Source organism: Lepidochelys kempii, chromosome 7, assembly GCF_965140285.1.
Source record: "Lepidochelys kempii isolate rLepKem1 chromosome 7, rLepKem1.hap1, whole genome shotgun sequence".
NCBI classification, from domain to species: domain Eukaryota; kingdom Metazoa; phylum Chordata; order Testudines; family Cheloniidae; genus Lepidochelys; species Lepidochelys kempii.
Genome location: NC_136386.1, coordinates 119,983,573 through 120,001,354, shown reverse-complemented (window position 1 = coordinate 120,001,354; position 17,782 = coordinate 119,983,573). Strand labels below are relative to the sequence as shown.

General features: G+C 46.5%; 1 protein-coding gene across 1 annotated transcript; it reads left to right on the top strand.

Annotated features, from left to right (window-relative positions):
* Positions 1-3,413: 3,413 nt before the first annotated feature.
* GSTO1 (glutathione S-transferase omega 1) lies at positions 3,414-16,949 on the top strand. The gene is made up of 6 exons (XM_073354438.2): positions 3,414-3,576; positions 4,346-4,454; positions 8,697-8,919; positions 10,206-10,307; positions 13,743-13,849; positions 16,460-16,949. Exons 1-6 carry the CDS (start codon positions 3,543-3,545, stop codon positions 16,611-16,613), a joined length of 729 nt encoding a protein of 242 aa, XP_073210539.1. The 5' UTR covers positions 3,414-3,542; the 3' UTR covers positions 16,614-16,949.
* Positions 16,950-17,782: the final 833 nt, after the last annotated feature.

Below are 17,782 nucleotides of genomic sequence, written 5' to 3'. Positions count from 1 at the left end.
GGGCCCTTTTGACCTAGTGTCTTAAAACATTAATGCATAACACCATTGAAATGGAGTGGTCTTTGTGGTCAAGGGCACCAACAAAGAGCTCAGAGGACACTGCAAACAGTGGAAATTCTACCCAAGGACAGTTGGGCAAAATTGTACCTTGCCAATAGTGCCATGCTACTGTCCATACAGATCAGTCAGTGAATTGCATAGTACCTGGACAGAACAAGGAGCTGTGTTCACTCTATTGAGACTTGATGATAGAGTTCCAGAGAGTTGTCTTAATGTGCAGACCTGAGGCTAAAAGGGCTCAACTAGTCCACAGGCTATGAGATCTGTCACATACCATACTCAATTCCCTGGGATGCCAGTGTTGGGTGTGGTCATCAAAGCATTTGGACAGTGGATATTATCATGTGCAGATTTATTGGTGTTGCATTGTGTATATGGATCCTACCTGTCCTTCCTTGGCTTACCAGCTATGGTTTACCAGACTGCCTGTGTCCTCCTTAATTACTACACCCCTCCTCCTTGCATCCCTGTAGGAGTGTCAAGCGCTCACAACCACAGCGCCTCCTGCTGGTCATCAAGGAATTGCTCAATTCCAGCACTCAGAGCACCTCCTGCTGGCCTGGGTCTCTCCTGCCTCAGGCCCTGTGTCCCTCCTGGACCTCAGTGCCCCTTACCCTAGGGTTCTGCCCCACAGCAGTCCCCATGCTCAGGGTCTCCTCTCCCAGTGGAACCCCCCAACCCTCTGCCCACCTTGCCTCAGTAGCTACTGCCAGTCATCATCTAGCCCCCATTCTCTGGGGCTAACTGCAGTCTGTAATAGCCACTCATCACTAGCAAGGGGGTTGGACCTACGACCCTTGTTGGCCCAGCTGTCTCCCTACAGCCCCAGTACCTCCTTTGGCCTTCAGCAAGGCCTCAGCCTGGGGACTCACTAGGCCAGAGCACTACAGCATCGCTCAGCTCCAGGGAGCCCATATTTCCAGGTAGCTAGATCCTTCTCACTCCAAGGCTGGAGTGAAACTCTGTCTCCTAGCTCACAGCCCCTCTTATCAGGGCCAACTGTGTCCTGATTGAACTGGCCACACCTGTGGCCAGCTACTCAGCCAGCCTCCCTCAACTGCTCTTAATCCCTTTTCTAATTGGGTCCCAGCCACAGCCCTCTTCAAGGGCTGCTTTTAACCCTTGCTCTCCTGGAATGAGGCAGCCACCCCACTACAATCCCACTCCACCAGATTATTCAAATAAGTCACTACTTCCATAACCAAAGGAGACAGTGACAGTTCCCTATTTAACCCTTGCCCTGTCAGAGGTAGATGTGGTAAATGAGGGCACTCAGAGGAAATGTCCCATAAGAAATAATTACTTTTGGTAGCTGAGGCATTAGGTGTTTGAGAATCTCCAGGGTAAGTACTGTAGAGGTTTCTTGCCTCTAGTGTTGGCAAGAGATATGAGATAAATGGGTTGTGTTTGTCCTGTACACCACATGCCTGAGCCATACATGCCACTCCCTGATCACATATATCACTCCTTGGAGCAAAGTTAGATAACCAGACAGCAACAATGACTGAGCAAAACTTCAGGCTACCAGTTCAATGCCAAACTTAGGGTTCAAACTACTGAAAACATTAGGCTGATAAGGTATCAATTCACCCTGTTAGCGGACATTGATCACCTCACTACTGACTGGTTTCAGAGTAGCAGCCGTGTTAGTCTGTTAAAGAAAAGGAGAGATGCCACAAGTACTCCTTTTCTTTTCACTACTTACTGTCTCTCATGCTCTTTGGCCACAGGAGAGATGAGATATTGATCATCATGCAACGACTGAGGGGCAAATCTAGAGTCAATAGCAAAACAAAACAAGAGTTTTGATAGTCCCCTTGTGCATACTAAGAACTAGACTGTGTCAAACAGGCACAGCCCTGAACTTAGGGCAGGGTCACAGTGCCCCAGGAGGAGAGATTTCACCTGTGCCTCATTTTACCACAGGGCCCTTGCCTGAGTAACATGGCGGAGAAGGCTCTTTACTCCCTCCTTCAGCTTTGTCTTGCACCCCCGTAAGGGGCAGGCACACTCTGACTGCAAATGTCTTTACCCTGACAGGGCAGGAAAAATGTGAATACTTCTGTGTTCTGCTGGGGAACTGGCATCATGTGACACTGCCTTGTCTTTCTCTACCCCTCCCCCCTCCACAGTTTGTGCACATTCAAGTCCTGCTTTGCCTTATGTTTGTGTCAGAGGGACTCACCATAACTATGCATTAAACAGGTTCCAGGAGTTCATCAAGGAGCAGGCCCAGGTGCAGGAACAGCTCCTACAAAGGCTGGTGAGTTCCTGTGAGGCATTTGTCAAGACCGCAATCATGTGAAGCCCAGCATCCATTGTGCCCCCTCCTTTATTAGATTATTTAGCTCCCTCCTTTATTTTCATCTTGAAGTGGAGGGTTCTATCTGCATCAGAGGCGGCTGGAAGCATCAGTGGTGTTTCCCATCCAGAAACCCAGTGCCTCCATTCCCTTGCAGTGACGTAATCGATACAGGAACGTTGCCTTGGGTTCCCCATTTAACTTGAAAAGTCACCTGGTGTGGATTTCCCCTGTCATAGGCAGAACAGGGTAAAGGAAATTAAAAACAGTTTACCAGTGTCTCTTAGTGACTGGGTCAGCATCAGCAGGGCATGGAATAGATTTATGTTAGATGGGAGGCATGCACTGGGTTATCCATTCTGACCTCCTGCATCTTGACGGAACTATTCACTGCCACTAAAGCCTGAGCCAAGCTTGTCTTGAATATCCCATCCATACTGGTGCTCCAGCTACCTTCCCTGATACATACAGACCAATGGCACTGACTTTTAGGAAGCACCTTCCAGCTAAGGATCTCACAGCACATTACAGACATGATAAGCCTTAATAGCCCTGATTTACTGATGGGGAAGTGAAGTCCAGGAGAGGCAAAGTGACTTGCCTAAGGTCATGCAGCAAATTCATGCATGAGCCAGGACGAGAATCATAGAAGATTAGGGGTGGAAGAGACCTCAGGAGGTCACCTAGTCCAACCCCAACTCAATCATCCCAGCCAGGGCTTTGTCAAGCTGGGCCTTAAACCCCCCCGTTCAGGCCCATGCCTCCCTTAATGCCCCACTTATTTCTCTTGCCGTCTCCAGTACTGGCACCAGTTCCTCTGTGAATAAGGCAAACCTACTCTTTGTGTGCCCTGTGGGTTGCTTCCCCTCTGCTTTTACCTTGGATATTTCTTTCCCCCTCCTTTACTTGGTAGCTGGGGGTGTGTGAATTTGCTTCCCACCCCCTCGCCTAGCTATCGGAGGGAGGGAGGGGGGGTGAATCTGCTGCTTCCCCCGCCCCCTCGCCCGGTTGGGGGGGTGGAAAAGGGGTAGCTTCTGCAGCTCCTTCCCTTTTAACTTCCCGCTGTGGCCGAGGGGGCGGGATCGACCCGCGGGAGCCCGGGCGGCGTGGGTCGGCATACAGCGCGCGCTAGGCGGAGCTCGGCGCCCCGGGTGACCGAGGCGCCTCTGAGACGGCAGCAATGGCTGGGGAGCGCGCTCGCAGCTTGGGGAAAGGTGGGTGCTGGCCGGGCTGTGTGCCCCGCAGGGGATCTCCCGCTTGGGGGTGGGGTGGGGGATTGCATTGCATTGCATTGCATTGCACCGCACCCTCCAGCTCTGCCTTTCTGGCTGGGGCACCGGATTCCCCCTCTCGCCTTGCTCCCTGCGTCTGTCCCTCCCGCGGGGAGGGTGTCATTTTGTAGCACCCTGGACGCCTTTTTCTCTCCCCAGGGCCCTGCCTCTGCCAGGGTCTGGTGGGTTGCATTGCACGCACGTCCCCCTCCCCGGATCCGCGTGTGCTCTCTGCTCAGACGTGGGGAGACTGTGCCTGGATCCCCCCCCCCCACGCCTGGATCTCTGGCCCCTGGGAGGGCTACTCGTGTTTTGCACAGAGCCTATGTCGTCATCTGCCCGGAGGTGACTCGGCTCACTCGGGTGGGAGGCAAGCTATCCAGGAGACCATCCCACTCAGCAGCTCTATAAATGCACAATGTCTGTTATTGTACTGCCCTGGAGAACTGATTCACCCCAGGGCCCTCACCAAAGTAAGACAGCCCTATTCTCTCCCGAAGCCTCCCTCCAGAAGTGCAGGAGAAGCACCGTTTCCATGCCAGAATTAAGTGCTCTACAAAGAGCAACGGCTACTTTCAGAATCCCTTTTTGTTTCCTCCCCAGGCCACTGGTTGTGGGTTTTTTTGTTTTTGTTTTAAACCTCATGTTAAGAGGAAGCCTGTAATTGTGCAGGTGTGAGCATAGAATAACCGGTGTAACATCTCTCTTGTAGGAAGCACTGTTCCAGGCCCTGTGCCCGAGGGACTGATCCGTGTCTACAGCATGCGCTTCTGTCCCTTTGCACAGAGAACACGTCTTGTCTTGAAAGCCAAAGACATTAAGTAAGATCATATGCTCCAAGGTGGCTGTCTCCTTGGTATTTAAAAGCTTAGGGGCTGAAGCCTTTTTTACTGCTTTCATGTAACTCTGCTGTGTCCTTTGTTAAAGCCACTTTGGCTTACGTATGGTGGTCTTCTATAATTTAGCAAGCTTAACAGGATGAATCAAATAGCTGTCACTCTTGCTACCCATACCTATTTAAAAAGAGACAAACACAAAATCCAGGGAATATTTTAATTTTATTTTAATTTATTTTTTAAAGGGGTGGGGTGGAAGTATAGTCAGTACACAAAACTACTTTTAAATCTCAGAGGGGTAGCCGTGTTTGTCTGTATCCAAAGAAACAACGGGAGTCCGTTGACACCTTAAAGACGAACACATTTATTTGGGCATAAGCTTTCGTGGATAAAAAACCCACTTCATGCATTTTCACTCCATGCATCTGAAGAAGTGGGATTTTTTATCCACGAAAGCTTATGCCCAAATAAATCTGTTCGTCTTTAAGGTGTCACCAGGCTCCTCATTGTTCTTACTTTTGAATGTTTCCCAGTCAGCTGTTGTGGGGTTACATTCAAATCTATTTTTTTATTGAAAATATTTTCACATTGCCTGCTGCTGTGGGAAAGGCCTGCCCAAACAAATGGGACACTGAGGAAACTAACTGCATCAAAGGTACAAAGTAAGCTAATTAGAAAACCCCCAAGCAAAATTTTTTCTGTTTCCGTTGTAGTAATGTTGGGTTGTCTTTGTAGCAATGGCAGAAAAACCTTATCTCAAGTGTGAATTTCATCTTTTTTAATATCTTTACCTAATGGAAATTGAGCAGCAAAAATGCTGGAAAATGTAGCCCTTAGCATGAACACTCGGTATGTATTTTCTCTGGCTTACAATTCATTAAAATATAGCCTACAATAGTATGTTAGTGGTTTCTATGGTAAATGTACTTGTGTGTGTTCATGGTTTCTCTTTTTAAAAATGTTCCATTTCTATAGCTTCCTCTAGATCCTTTGCTGAAGGAACTTTATCAACAATAGTGCCTTTTCAAATAGGGAAGTATTTATTCCTTGTTTACAAGTGATTAAGTAATATGACTAAGCTTGCAGTTAGTAAGTAATATGACCTCTGCTGGATTGCTGATTCACTCATGGTCTAACCACACCCTATAGGTCAGCATTGGATTTCAAATTCTTATTGGTGGAGCACACACCAATCACACTGCAGTCTTTCTCTGACTCTTTCAGAGAACCAAATGTAGTAAAGCTCCACATCAATCCACCTGCCTATTTTCCTATACATAAGGCAACCCAAGTAACTTGGTCTCTTCTGATTTCCCCGCCCCCGGTATTGTTTTAAATGTGGTGGCTGCTCCTTGCATAACTGGTGACGATTGTCCTTTGATTGGAGTCCAGCTATGTTGAGTGGAAATATAGTCACTGGTGTCCCTAGGCATGTGCAATCCTCGTGATCTGATATCTGAATCTGTGCTTGGGAACCTTTTTGAGAACAGATTATTAGATAATAGTTTCTTTGTAGGCAGTGTAGTTGTAGCTGTGTCAGTCCCAGCATATTAGAGAGACCAGGTGGGTGAGATAATCTCTCATTGGGCCAACTCCTGTTGAGGAGGGAGAGCGAGAGAAGCTTTTGAGCTACATGGTGCTCTTTCTGTGTGGCTCAAAAGCTTGTTTCCAGCCGAGCAGCTGGTCCAATGAAAGATCTTACCTCACCTACCTGGTCTCTCTAATATGCTGGGACTGACACATATTAAAAAATAGTTTCTTTTTGGCAGTTAAATCACACTAGTAGCTTTGTATACGTAATTATCTAATACCTAAATAACATAGCTCTTTGCAGTACAGAACTTACAATTTAAGATTGTGGTCCTGTAAGCTGCCGTGTGCATGCATCTTGTGCAGTCACCGAAGTTTTTGTTGGGCTCTGCATTGGTGCAGGGGTTTCTGTCAGAACAGTTTGCAGGATCGGGTACTGCAGGATCATTCCGATACAAGGCGGCCAAAGGGGTTGGGGCGGGATTCTGGCATCAGATAATAAATTTCCCACTTTAGGGTTTGTCTATATTTAAATCTGTTCGTTGCAATGTTGTTTAACTTGTTAGCTGACATGCTTAATTGGAAACTCCACAAAAGTTTGTTCCGGGAGACAGGTACATGGTACCACTCCATAAATGTTCATTCCCATTACAAGTAGTTTAATAAACTCAAGCAATTAAACTGACTTCCAAAAACCTCAAGGATATGCAACCCTGAGTGAGTGTTTGTTTTTAAAAAAACAGACAAACAACCCCAACCTTGTCTGCTTGGCTTTGGTATTTAGCTTTATCATACTGCCTCTTAGACTACCTATTCCTCTTTCTAACTTGTGGCTAAGACAGTTTCCCTTCCGTTCAGTGTAAGGTCAGAGTAAAATTCTGTTGCAGGTTTCAGAGTAACAGCCGTGTTAGTCTGTATTCGCAAAAAGAAAAGGAGTACTTGTGGCACCTTAGAGACTAACCAATTTATTTGAGCATAAGCTTTCGTGAGCTACAGCTCACTTCATCGGATGCATACTGTGGAAAGTGTAGAAGATCTTTTTATACACACACAGCATGAAAAAATACCTCCCCCCACCCCACTCTCCTGCTGGTAATAGCATATCTAAAGTGACCACTCTCCTTACAATGTGTATGATAATCAAGGTGCGCCATTTCCAGCACAAATCCAGGGTTTAACAAGAACGTGGGGGGGATAGGAAAAAACAAGGGGAAATAGGTTACCTTGCATAATGACTTAGCCACTCCCAGTCTCTATTCAAGCCTAAGTTAATTGTATCCAATTTGCAAATGAATTCCAATTCAGCAGTCTCTCGCTGGAGTCTGGATTTGAAGTTTTTTTTTGTTGTAATATCGCAACTTTCATGTCTGTAATCGTGTGACCAGAGAGATTGAAGTGTTCTCCAACTGGTTTATGAATGTTATAATTCTTGACATCTGATTTGTGTCCATTTATTCTTTTACGTAGAGACTGTCCAGTTTGACCAATGTACATGGCAGAGGGGCATTGCTGGCACATGATGGTATATATCACATTGGTGGATGTGCAGGTGAACGAGCCTCTGATAGTGTGGCTGATATTATTAGGCCCTATGATAGTGTCCCCTGAATAGATATGTGGACACAGTTGGCAATGGGCTTTGTTGCAAGGATAGGTTCCTGGGTTAGTGGTTCTGTTGTGTGGTATGTGGACACTTAACTTTCTAAACTACTACATGCCACAAGGGGCCACAGCAATGGTTCCCTTAACCTACCCAGCAATATTGTTAACCTATCCAACTGTACTCTTAGCCCAGCAGAAGCAGCTGTCCTATCTCGGGGCCTCTCCTTCTGCCCCTCCACCGCCACAAACATGATAGAGTTCTGTGGTGACCTAGAATCCTATTTTCGATGTCTCTGACTCAAGGAATATTTCCAACATACCTCTGAACAGCGTACTAATCCACAGAGGTCTCCCTACCAACACTACAAAAAGAAGGATTCTAGGTGGACTCCTCTTGAAGGTTGAGACAGCAGACTGGACTTCTACATAGAGTGCTTCCGCCGACGTGCACGGGCTGAAATTGTGGAAAAGCAGCATCACTTGCCCCATAACCTCAGCCGTGCGGAACACAATGCCATCCACAGTCTCAGAAACAACTCTGACATCATAATTAAAAAGGCTGACAAAGGAGGTGCTGTTGTCATCATGAATAGGTCGGAATATGAACAAGAGACTGCTCGGCAGCTCTCCAACACCACTTTCTACAAGCCTTTACCCTCTGATCCCACTGAGAGTTACCAAAAGAAACTACAGCATTTGCTCAAGAAACTCCCTGAAAAAGCACAAGATCAAATCCGCACAGACGCACCCCTGGAACTCCGACCTGGGATAGTCTGTCTACTACCCAAGATCCATAAACCTGGAAATCCTGGGCGCCCCATCATCTCAGGCATTGGCACCCTGACAGCAGAATTGTCTGGCTATGTAGACTCCCTCCTCAGGCCCTATGCTACCAGCACTCCCAGCTACCTTCGAGACACCACTGACTTCAAGAAAGGAGAGAGGTGGTAAATCAATGGGGATGTTTTCCTGGCTCTTCTCTCCCTTTACTCCTAGCTAACCGACAGGAGGATATTGAGGCAAACACTATTGCTTTCTTTGAAGTTACTGGAGTAGGCTGACAAAACTGATCTTGCTCTGTCTTAAACTCTTCAGGCATGAAACAATCAACATCAATCTGAAAAACAAACCTGACTGGCTCTTTGAGAAAAATCCCTTTGGTTTGGTACCTATTCTGGAGACCAGCAAGGGTCAGCTGATCTATGAGTCTCCAATCATATGCGAGTATTTGGATGAAGCATATCCTGGGAAGAAGCTTCTACCTGCTGATCCTTATGAGCGAGCATGTCAAAAGATGCTCTTGGAAAGATTCTCCAAGGTACAGTGTGATCAGGAGGGGGCGGTGTAACCATCAGGAGGGGGCGGTGTAACCTCCTTCAGGGCTATGCACAATACTAGTGCTGCACTGTAGACATTTCCTTTCACTTTTAAGGATGGATCTTGCTTCCTAGTAAAATCACTCTTCTAAATATAATAGAACCACTTACCATTCGCTAATCCAAAATGCTGCTAAGCTATCTGCATCTCTGTCAGCATTTGAAAGACAGAAAAAAGGAACATGTGAGGTGAAAGCAGGAGATCTCTTAAGCTCGTTGACTCTCTATAGGACTGGGTGCAGAATGGGGAACCTGGCATTCAGTTTAAGGGGGTTAGCAGATCAGCCTTAGGGCTGGTCTCCTGTCCCTGTCCCTCCAGAGAGCTCTAATGTGCTGTGTTCTAACTGCCCCATATAAACCAGGCTGGCATGCTCTGAAAGGTGCCTAGTTTGCATAATATAGTCCTGTTTCAAATTACATTGAACATGAATGAGGTACCTTTTGGAATGCACCAGCAGGGTCTACCTGAGGCAACTGGAGCACTCTATAAACCACACCTCTGTGGTATGCTTTGCTGTACCATTATAGGCAAAGATGGCAAACTGGGTAAATGCTTGCATCAGTGCCATTCTCAAATCCTTCACTCTAGGGTAATTCTTCAAAGCATGGGTCTGTAAACTGTTGAAAGCCAAAAGGAAGCTTTACAAATATTATCCAAGTTTATTCTGTTATTTTATTGTAACTCATGCCAATCCCCTAACTTCTCTGGCAGGTGCCAAACGACAAAGTTCTTGAAGATATAAATGTCTAAATCTGACTGTCCCTTAATATCTTTTCCTGTTAACATGTATTGGAATTTCAAAAGCATCCTTAGAATGTCAAAATTTGCATTTCACCATTTTTATTGCTGGTGCTTTTTTTGGCACCGTAGGCAGCTTGAACAATGGAAAGACTAGTGAGTTTCCCTCTTCTGATTCTTCTGCACTATTATAATCCTTCAGTATTAGCATTTTAATTCTTTTGCAACCTGTATTTTCTCTGAAACCTAGAGAACACTTCTGTCACTATTAGGCTTGGTGTGGTGTGTGTTTTTTAAGCAAAACCTAAATTTAAGTGCTAAAGCCCAGATCCTGAAAAGCATTTAGGCACCCAACTTCCATTGATTTCAGATACCTTTTAAGGATCTGGGCTGAAGTGACTTGTGACTATCCCTGTAATGAGATAAAACCTCCCTTCTGCAAGGAGGTCAAGCTCTCCGTAATGTTGTTGTCTTTTCTGGTTTGTTCAGTTACCACCTCTAGCCTTAAAACATCTCCTGGCAGTTAAAAATGGGGAGGACAGTTCAGCGCTGAAAGCGGAGTTAATTAAGAAGTTTGGCGAATTTGAGAAGGTAAGAAACAGTCCTCTCTGGGACTGAACGAAACTACCAAACCTATGGTAAATGGGAGTCCTCTTCTGCTCGCATGCACTGGGCTGGCTGTCTCACTTGGAAAGCCTTGAGAAAGGGAGGAGACAGGACTTATTTCAGAAGTTCTAACTATGAAAAATGTGTAGTCCTGTAGTTTACTCCCCTCACACTGAGATGTGGCATAGAAAACTCCAGCATCTAAGCATGGCAAAGTTTAAACTAGAGCTGAATTTTGAACTCCATAGTGGACTTCGTAGGGGATTTTGTTCCACACCCTTCTCAGGTGCTAGCTACCTCTGCTGTTTTATGTCTGCCTTGCCCTCCTAGGACAGAAGGAGGTCTTGCAGCAAGTTTGAAGAGCATTCAGACTGGGTTGTTATAACCTTCTCTGGTATGTTAGCATGTCCACCTGACTGACAGTGTTTCTTCTTTGCTGTTACTGAGATGAGTACAACAATATTGGGGATGAAGTTGTTGACCCTTAGTTTATTTTAGGGTCTGGCCCCCTCTGTCCAACTACAAGCTATTATCCTTTCTCCCTGCTCATTCCCATGGAATATAATCCCTCCCCTGTAGATGTGGTGGTTAAGGTACTTGAATCCTGAAGCTGGTGAGTCCAAGTCTCCCTTGATCTCACACTCCAATTCACCGAGCTGCAAAACAGGTACCTGGTTCATCCAGTTAAGGCAGTCAAAGGTGGCTGGATGTGATCCTGGCCACATCACTCCCTTGCATGCTGCTGGCTATGAAGCTGATGTGCCTTCACCATATCACTCCGATGAGCCATTGGGTTGGGGGACTCTGATTGCAAAGATCCAGCTATGGGCCATGTTCTAGTCCAATTGTGTACCTCCATCAATGTCCAGGGAGCTGCGACAGGTGGTTTTGGATCTATATTGGAGATTTAAATTCAGTTTTTTACTTCAAGTGCTGTTTTTTGTTAACCCAAACCACTGCCAGGTCATTGTCTGAAGAAGATGTGCTGATACTTTCCCTCCATCTGCGGTGTGACTCCTTAAAATATAGTTGTTTGAATGAACAACCTCCTTTACCTCTTTGGAGAGAGGCCCATGATCTTCTAGAAATAAAGCAACCAAAAAACTATCTGGTCATCTGATCAGGCGGCAAAGAAATGACCATGTTCAAAAGGAAAAAAAAATCCTACTCTGTCCTCCTTGAGCAAGAAGCAGCATCTTGGCACACTGCTCCTCTGTTGTGAACCTCTCATAGCTCCGGCTACAGTCATCTCCTTCCCTTTGCTGATGGCTTTAACTTCAGCCAGTTACTTTGGTGTGGCTGACACTAGAGTATCCCTGTCCCTCTGATACCTCTGTCTAACTTGTTAGGTATGCTAACCCCCCACTACCAAATGCTTCAAACACAGAGTTCCTCTCAAGTTAAAGCCTTTCATCTTTGTGTAGCTGATCAGAGTCAAGAGCTAAGGTACTGGCAGGTGACATTGTCTGGTTCTTGGGGGAGGCTGCTTCCTAGGGGACTTCTTGCAAGACAAATACACTGAGAAATAAAAAACTAAGCTTCCCTTTCCCTCCCATTTACAATCCTGCTGCAAGATACCTGCTGCTGCAAAAGACTTTGAGAGATCCTGAGGGATTTTCTAGATGTATATGGACTGGCAGGTAATAGGGAGCCCCTCTCTCTGTTGCAGTGGCTTAAATCCCAGTCTGACCTATAGAAGATAATGAGCATCCAGCCATGCAAAATCAGTTCAGCCTGTTCCAAGAGCTGTTAGCCAGAGAAGCATGAAATGTATTGAAATGTCCTGTGTCCTACTCACTGCTGTCCACCAGAGGGAGCCATGGTCACATCTTTATGAAACTGCTAACATCTGCAGAAAGAGAGTACTTGTGGCACCTCAGACTAACAAATTTTGAGCATAAGCTTTCATGAGCTACAGCTCACTTCATCAGATGCATGCCGTGGAAAATGGAGTTCCCTGGGAAGCCGCTTCCCACAAGAACCAGACAACGTCACCTGCCAGTACCTTAGCTCTTGACTGTGATCAGCTACTCCAAGCTGAAAGGCTTTAACTCGAGAGGAACTCCGTGTTTGAAGCGTTTGGTAGTGGGGTGTTAGTGTAGCTGGCATCCGATGAAGTGAGCTGTAGCTCACGAAAGCTCATGCTCAAATAAATGTTAGTCTCTAAGGTGCCACAAGTCCTCCTGTTCTTTTTGCGGATACAGACTAACACGGCTGCTCCTCTGAATACTAACATCTGGTTATTTTCTGTCCGGCATCTGGTGACTGAAGCAGCTCCTCAGATGTTTGCTGATTGATGGTTTACGGCTTTGAATAGATCGCTGGCATTTCCCCTCCTCCTCCCCACCACAAATAAGTGGACTCTTAACGTCTGCTTTACATGGACAAGAAGTTGGTATTTTAAGGTGTCAGAAAAAGCCCCTCCGAGTGCTAGCTCTGTTTCTGATGATGACTTGTACTACCCTAGCGTGTAGGCGTTCGAGTCACGGAGCAGGATCCCGTTGTGCTACGTACAAACGCTACCAAACTCCTAAGAATGTCACATGTAAGATCTTGTTTGTGGATAAAGCATAGGTGGGTATGGGGACCTTACTGCAAATGCAGGTCAAGTACTTCAAGATCCTACCACAGTAGGCCCTGGAGAATGGTAAAGTGCTTTTCAAACATCTAGGTTAGCCTCTTCTCTCTCCTTTGAAATTGGGGATTGTCACCAGTTTACAGGTGCAGCAGCAGAGGCATGTTCCAATCCATTTACACGGCACTTGTTTTTAGAAGTGTGTATAGTGTGGACCAGTTTTGCAATAGGAAGAATGCATCCCCCCATCTCTTCTGAGGTGGAGGACTCTGCTCTTGTGTCTGAGGATGGAATCTGGCACAGGTTTTAGCATGACAATGGTCTGGTAGAATTGCATTCACAAAGCTACCTCAACTTGGGGATGCGGTGAAAAAAGAAATACAGCTGAAATCTTTATGCCCTTGTTCGACCAGTCTTATGGTGCAGCTGAAATGTTTATTTAACAGTTTCAAAACACACAAGGCACCAGGGTTGCCATATCTGTCTTGGTGCCTCCATATCAGAATAGCTAGTTGTCAAGTTAAAACAGTCTCTAACTGCCACCTGGATCCTGAGAATATTGTTCAGGGCTCGTGCATAATTGCCAGTCCAGATTGTGCATTTGAGCTATAGTAGGATCCAGCTCTCAGCATGTAAAGAATCCAAACTCATATTGGAGCTGCTCTAGTGACTGACTGGCCCACTAAGAATGTTTAATTTAGGTAAGGAGATGCCAGTTCTGCCTCCACTCTCTTGTTCATCTCCTCCCTGGCTCCTGCTTTGCCGTATAGCATGTTTTGGGTTTTTTTGTAAGGGTTTTCCATGTAACTAATTTTTAAATATGAAATACTGCATCTTGTCCTCAGTCTTTAGCTGGCTGCAAGACTGTGTTCTATGGTGGGGACTCTGTGTCCATGATTGACTACATGATCTGGCCTTGGTTTGAACGACTGGAATTCTTACAATTGCCTGAGTAAGTGCTTGAATGTTTTATGGATCTTACACATTTTCAAGTGGTGCATTACAGCTTCTAATTAACTCTAAATTACCCCAGCCAGGAACGCTGCTGCTTAGCGTGAATGGAATGTGTAAATTCTCCAGACATGAACAGGGCCGCGTAATGGGCCCTACTTGGGGAGGGGACAAGAGGGTGTGCTGTATTTCAGTAACATATAACAGCCCTTTGTAATGGACCAGGACTCCATTGTGTAGCACTGTATAGACTGAATAAAAATAGTCCCAGAAGGCATCTTACCCTATTGAAACCAGCTCTCCCAAAGTTAAGGCCTGCTCGTAATGGAACTAACCACAAAGAGAACCTGCCTCTGTCTTAGGTGTTTGTAGTGCACCCATTACCACAGTATCTGAGCACCTTACAACTATTTTTTAAAATACGTTTATCCTCACAACACTCCTGTGAGGCAGGGAAGTTCTGTGATTCCCATTTTACATATGGGGAGCTTCGTGACTTCCCCAGAGAGTGTGGTAGAGCAGGGAATTGAACCCAGTTCTCCCAAGTTCCAGGCTCCCCCCCCCTTCCCCAATCCTTCATCAAAGATGCAAGGAGACCCTAGGATCTGAAGTCATTACCTCAGGCACTGAAAGCAAGGGCCAAAGCCACCAAGTGGCTTAGCTTCTCCTGTGCTATCACTTGGGCCGTGCAGGTAAAGAAGAAAAGTGTTCGTGGCATTATGGCCTTATTCCAGTTTAGGGAGAGGGGTTCTCCCTCCAAAAAAAAATCTGAGCGTAAGAGCTGAGATCCCTGTCAGATAGGGGATGCTGTGCAGAGGCAGTATTAGGCTTTTAATACGAGCAGACTTGGAAATTGCAAACTCATGTGCAGGATACTCAGGGAGGTCATTTGGGAGGGGGAGCTAAAAATGCCCATTGAGCTCGCTCTCCTGCAGTAGAGCTGTGTGCTCGCTGCGTGTGGATTTCAAGCCATCTGGCTGTGCCTGATCTCGCAAGCCCAGGCCATGTCTTTTGGGGACCATATTGTATCACTGTGGGCCAGGGATTGCATCCGATGAAGCGAGCTGTAGCTCATGAAAGCTTATGCTCAAATTTGTTAGTCTCTAAGGTGCTACAAGTCCTCCTTTTTCTTTTTCCAGGAGGGAGGGCTATGACAGCTCCTCCAGGAACCAAAAGCAGTGGGGGGTGATTAAAGTGAAGTACAGAGGGGTTTGCCTACCAAGTGCCCTAGCGGGAGGCTTGCATATACTGGCTGAAACTGGGTGTTCCAGAGATCAATGGACAAAGAAAGGGTGACTGATATAAAAAGGCTGTTTAAACTGACTTAGGGCCGCCTTTCTGATCCAGCAAATGGACAAGGCCACCTGCTCCAAGGTGGGGCCCCAACTCTTGTGGAAGGGTTGGAAAGACCAATTTGGCCTGCTAAGGCCCCTTGGACTGATGGGTAACTCCTGGGATGTCTGTTCAGTGTTTTGTGTGGGTTCCTCTCTGTTCTCTCCTTCCCCCACCCCAGGTAATGTTTTACCTAAGAATAAATCTCCTTGCTTAGAGTGAGCTGTGTGGTAACTTGGGACTGCTGACAATACACTGTTCATAGCCCTCTGAGAGAAGGCCACGCACAGGCACTGGCCTATAGCCCTAGTTAGCCTGTCTGGCTATCTCAGTGTAAGGCAGGAAGCTGTGCAGCCTTAAAAACCCCGCAGTCAGATGGGAGTGGGCCAGGGTCCCTGCCCAGAGACCAGTGATGGCTGGAGACCTGACTGCACATGCCCCGAGTGGACAATGGAGTGGGGCATACAGGTGCAATTACCCTGGAACTGACAATAAAAAGTCACTGGCTGGTGGTGACCTAAACTGTGTAAGTTGTTTTGGCCAACAGGATTTATGGGAAGAATGGGCTCTTGGATTGGCATGAAGTGGGGTGTATTGGGATAGGGGTCACGGACCTGCAAAACACCCCTCCCCCCCCCAATGTAATGTGAATATCTTCCACTCCAGCAAAACAAATGCTGCAGTCAGTGCAGGATCACGCACTCTCTGGGAAGGGTGAGGGAGTAATCCAATGTCTAAAGGATGGTAGGTACATCACACAAGGATTATGCTTCTCTCTTAGAGTAGGAGCTTCCACAAGCAGTGGCTATTCACCCTTGGCTATATAAAGAAGACTTGATAGCCTTAAAGGGCATGTCTACTCTGCATTTTAAATTCGTGGCAGCAAGCTTCAGAGCAGGGGTCTACAAAGTTGAGTCTACGCTATGGCACACTAAACATCTGTGTTGCCGTTCGGGCTCTGAAGCCCAGGGATGGGAGTGGGTAGCCTGGACATCTGCACAATGGCTTGTCGTGCCAGAGCACAAGCCCATGTCTGTAGACCCAGGCTTGGAGACTCAGTGCAGTGTGATTTGAAATGCAGTGTAGATGTAGCTAGAGATGCCCTTCTCTCTGCTCTCTCTGGCCTAAAATGTATTTCTTCTGTCTGTTTGGAATTTAACCTTGTGGGAGGGAGAAGGCAAAACAAACAGGAACATAGAACCTCATTAAATGTTCAGCTTTCTTGATGTCCTCCCAATTTCCCCTCTGCTCATACAAAGTTTCTTTCCTGTTCCCATAGCTGTCTGCAGCACACCCCGAAGCTCAGGCAATGGGTGGAAGCCATGAAGAAGGATCCTGCCGTCAAGGCTACGATGACTGACGCACAAACACTCAAAGGCTTTTTTGAGCTGTATGTGCAGAACAGTCCTGAGGCATGCGACTATGGGCTGTGAGATGAGGGTGGGCATATCCCCGTCACAAATATAGCTTCTGTTTTCTCTGGGCACCTGCAGTTGGCTGGGATGGTGCAGTTCTGTGCTTGCATTTTAAAATGGGAATAAATCTGTGTAGGAAAGAATGAGAAACCTCCTGTGAAGTCCCATCCCTCCTGGTGGGTGGAGGGAGTGCTGGCCTCAGGCAGGAGATGGGAGGTCACTAGCAGTTGTATGTATGTAACCCTTCATAATCTCTGTCCTCCTCATTTGTAGAGAGTGATGCCTGTTTGGTTGCTTTATGATTTGGTTTTTGTGATTCTGGTACTTGAACAATAGAGGAGGAAATCTTTTAAATATGCTAACTCCTGCCCTCATTTGGCTGAATGCTGCACCCTCAGAACTGGATGGGCATGACATCAGTGCTTCATGTGTCTGTTCCCTGAAGCCCCTCTCCCATGACAAAGACAATGGAAGAGTGAGCGATCAGGAAATGACTTGGGATCCATTGTCCAAAGCAAGTTGCTCTCTACTGCCACTGCAGTTTGCCGTCAAGATCCAGGTGTCTGTCTAAAGGCTACAAGGTTTCATAGTCCAAGTCTCACAGAGGAATATTTCAGACCTGGAAGCATTTGAAGTTTATGAATTCACCCTCAAGAAGGTAATAGTGGAAGAGGAAAATACAGCTACAGTTTTTAATTTGGGTAGCATCGTCTTGGGATGTCTAGACCTACAGGGCTCTAACCTGTTCTCTGTTTGTTCTTTCACTTTATTTTAGGCCTTCTAACCTCCATAACCAGGTAGGCCTGAGCTGGTACAGACAATGGTAGCAGTGTCACAGTCTACACTGTGCCCATGATGTGGTCTGGTTTTGTCTAGAGTCCAAAACTGCACATTCACCATCAGGCTGGAGGTGAAGTCCAGTGAACTGAGCTGTGCCGGGTCTACCCCTGGGGCTCTGCTTCATTCTAATTTCTTATCAATATGGAAGGAGTGAATATGAGCTGACCTTCCCTGCTCCTAGTTTAAGTAGAACAGTGCTTCACAATACAGGTACCATTAAACCCACCTTCAGGGCTGCTCCAGACTAGGCATACTAGCAAGGTGCCAATACCAGTGGGCTTTCATTTGGAGAAAACAGCCCTGTGCCCAGGAGAGACCAAAGGCACTTTCTCAACTCCTGTTTCCTG

Coding starts and splice junctions, on each gene's coding strand:
- GSTO1 (XM_073354438.2), top strand. CDS start 3,543: ATGGCTGGGGAGCGCGCTCGCAGCTTGGGGAAAG. Junction 4,455..8,696: donor TTGAAAGCCAAAGACATTAA/GTAAGATCATAT, acceptor TAAACTCTTCAG/GCATGAAACAATCAACATCA. Junction 10,308..13,742: donor AGTTTGGCGAATTTGAGAAG/GTAAGAAACAGT, acceptor TCTTGTCCTCAG/TCTTTAGCTGGCTGCAAGAC.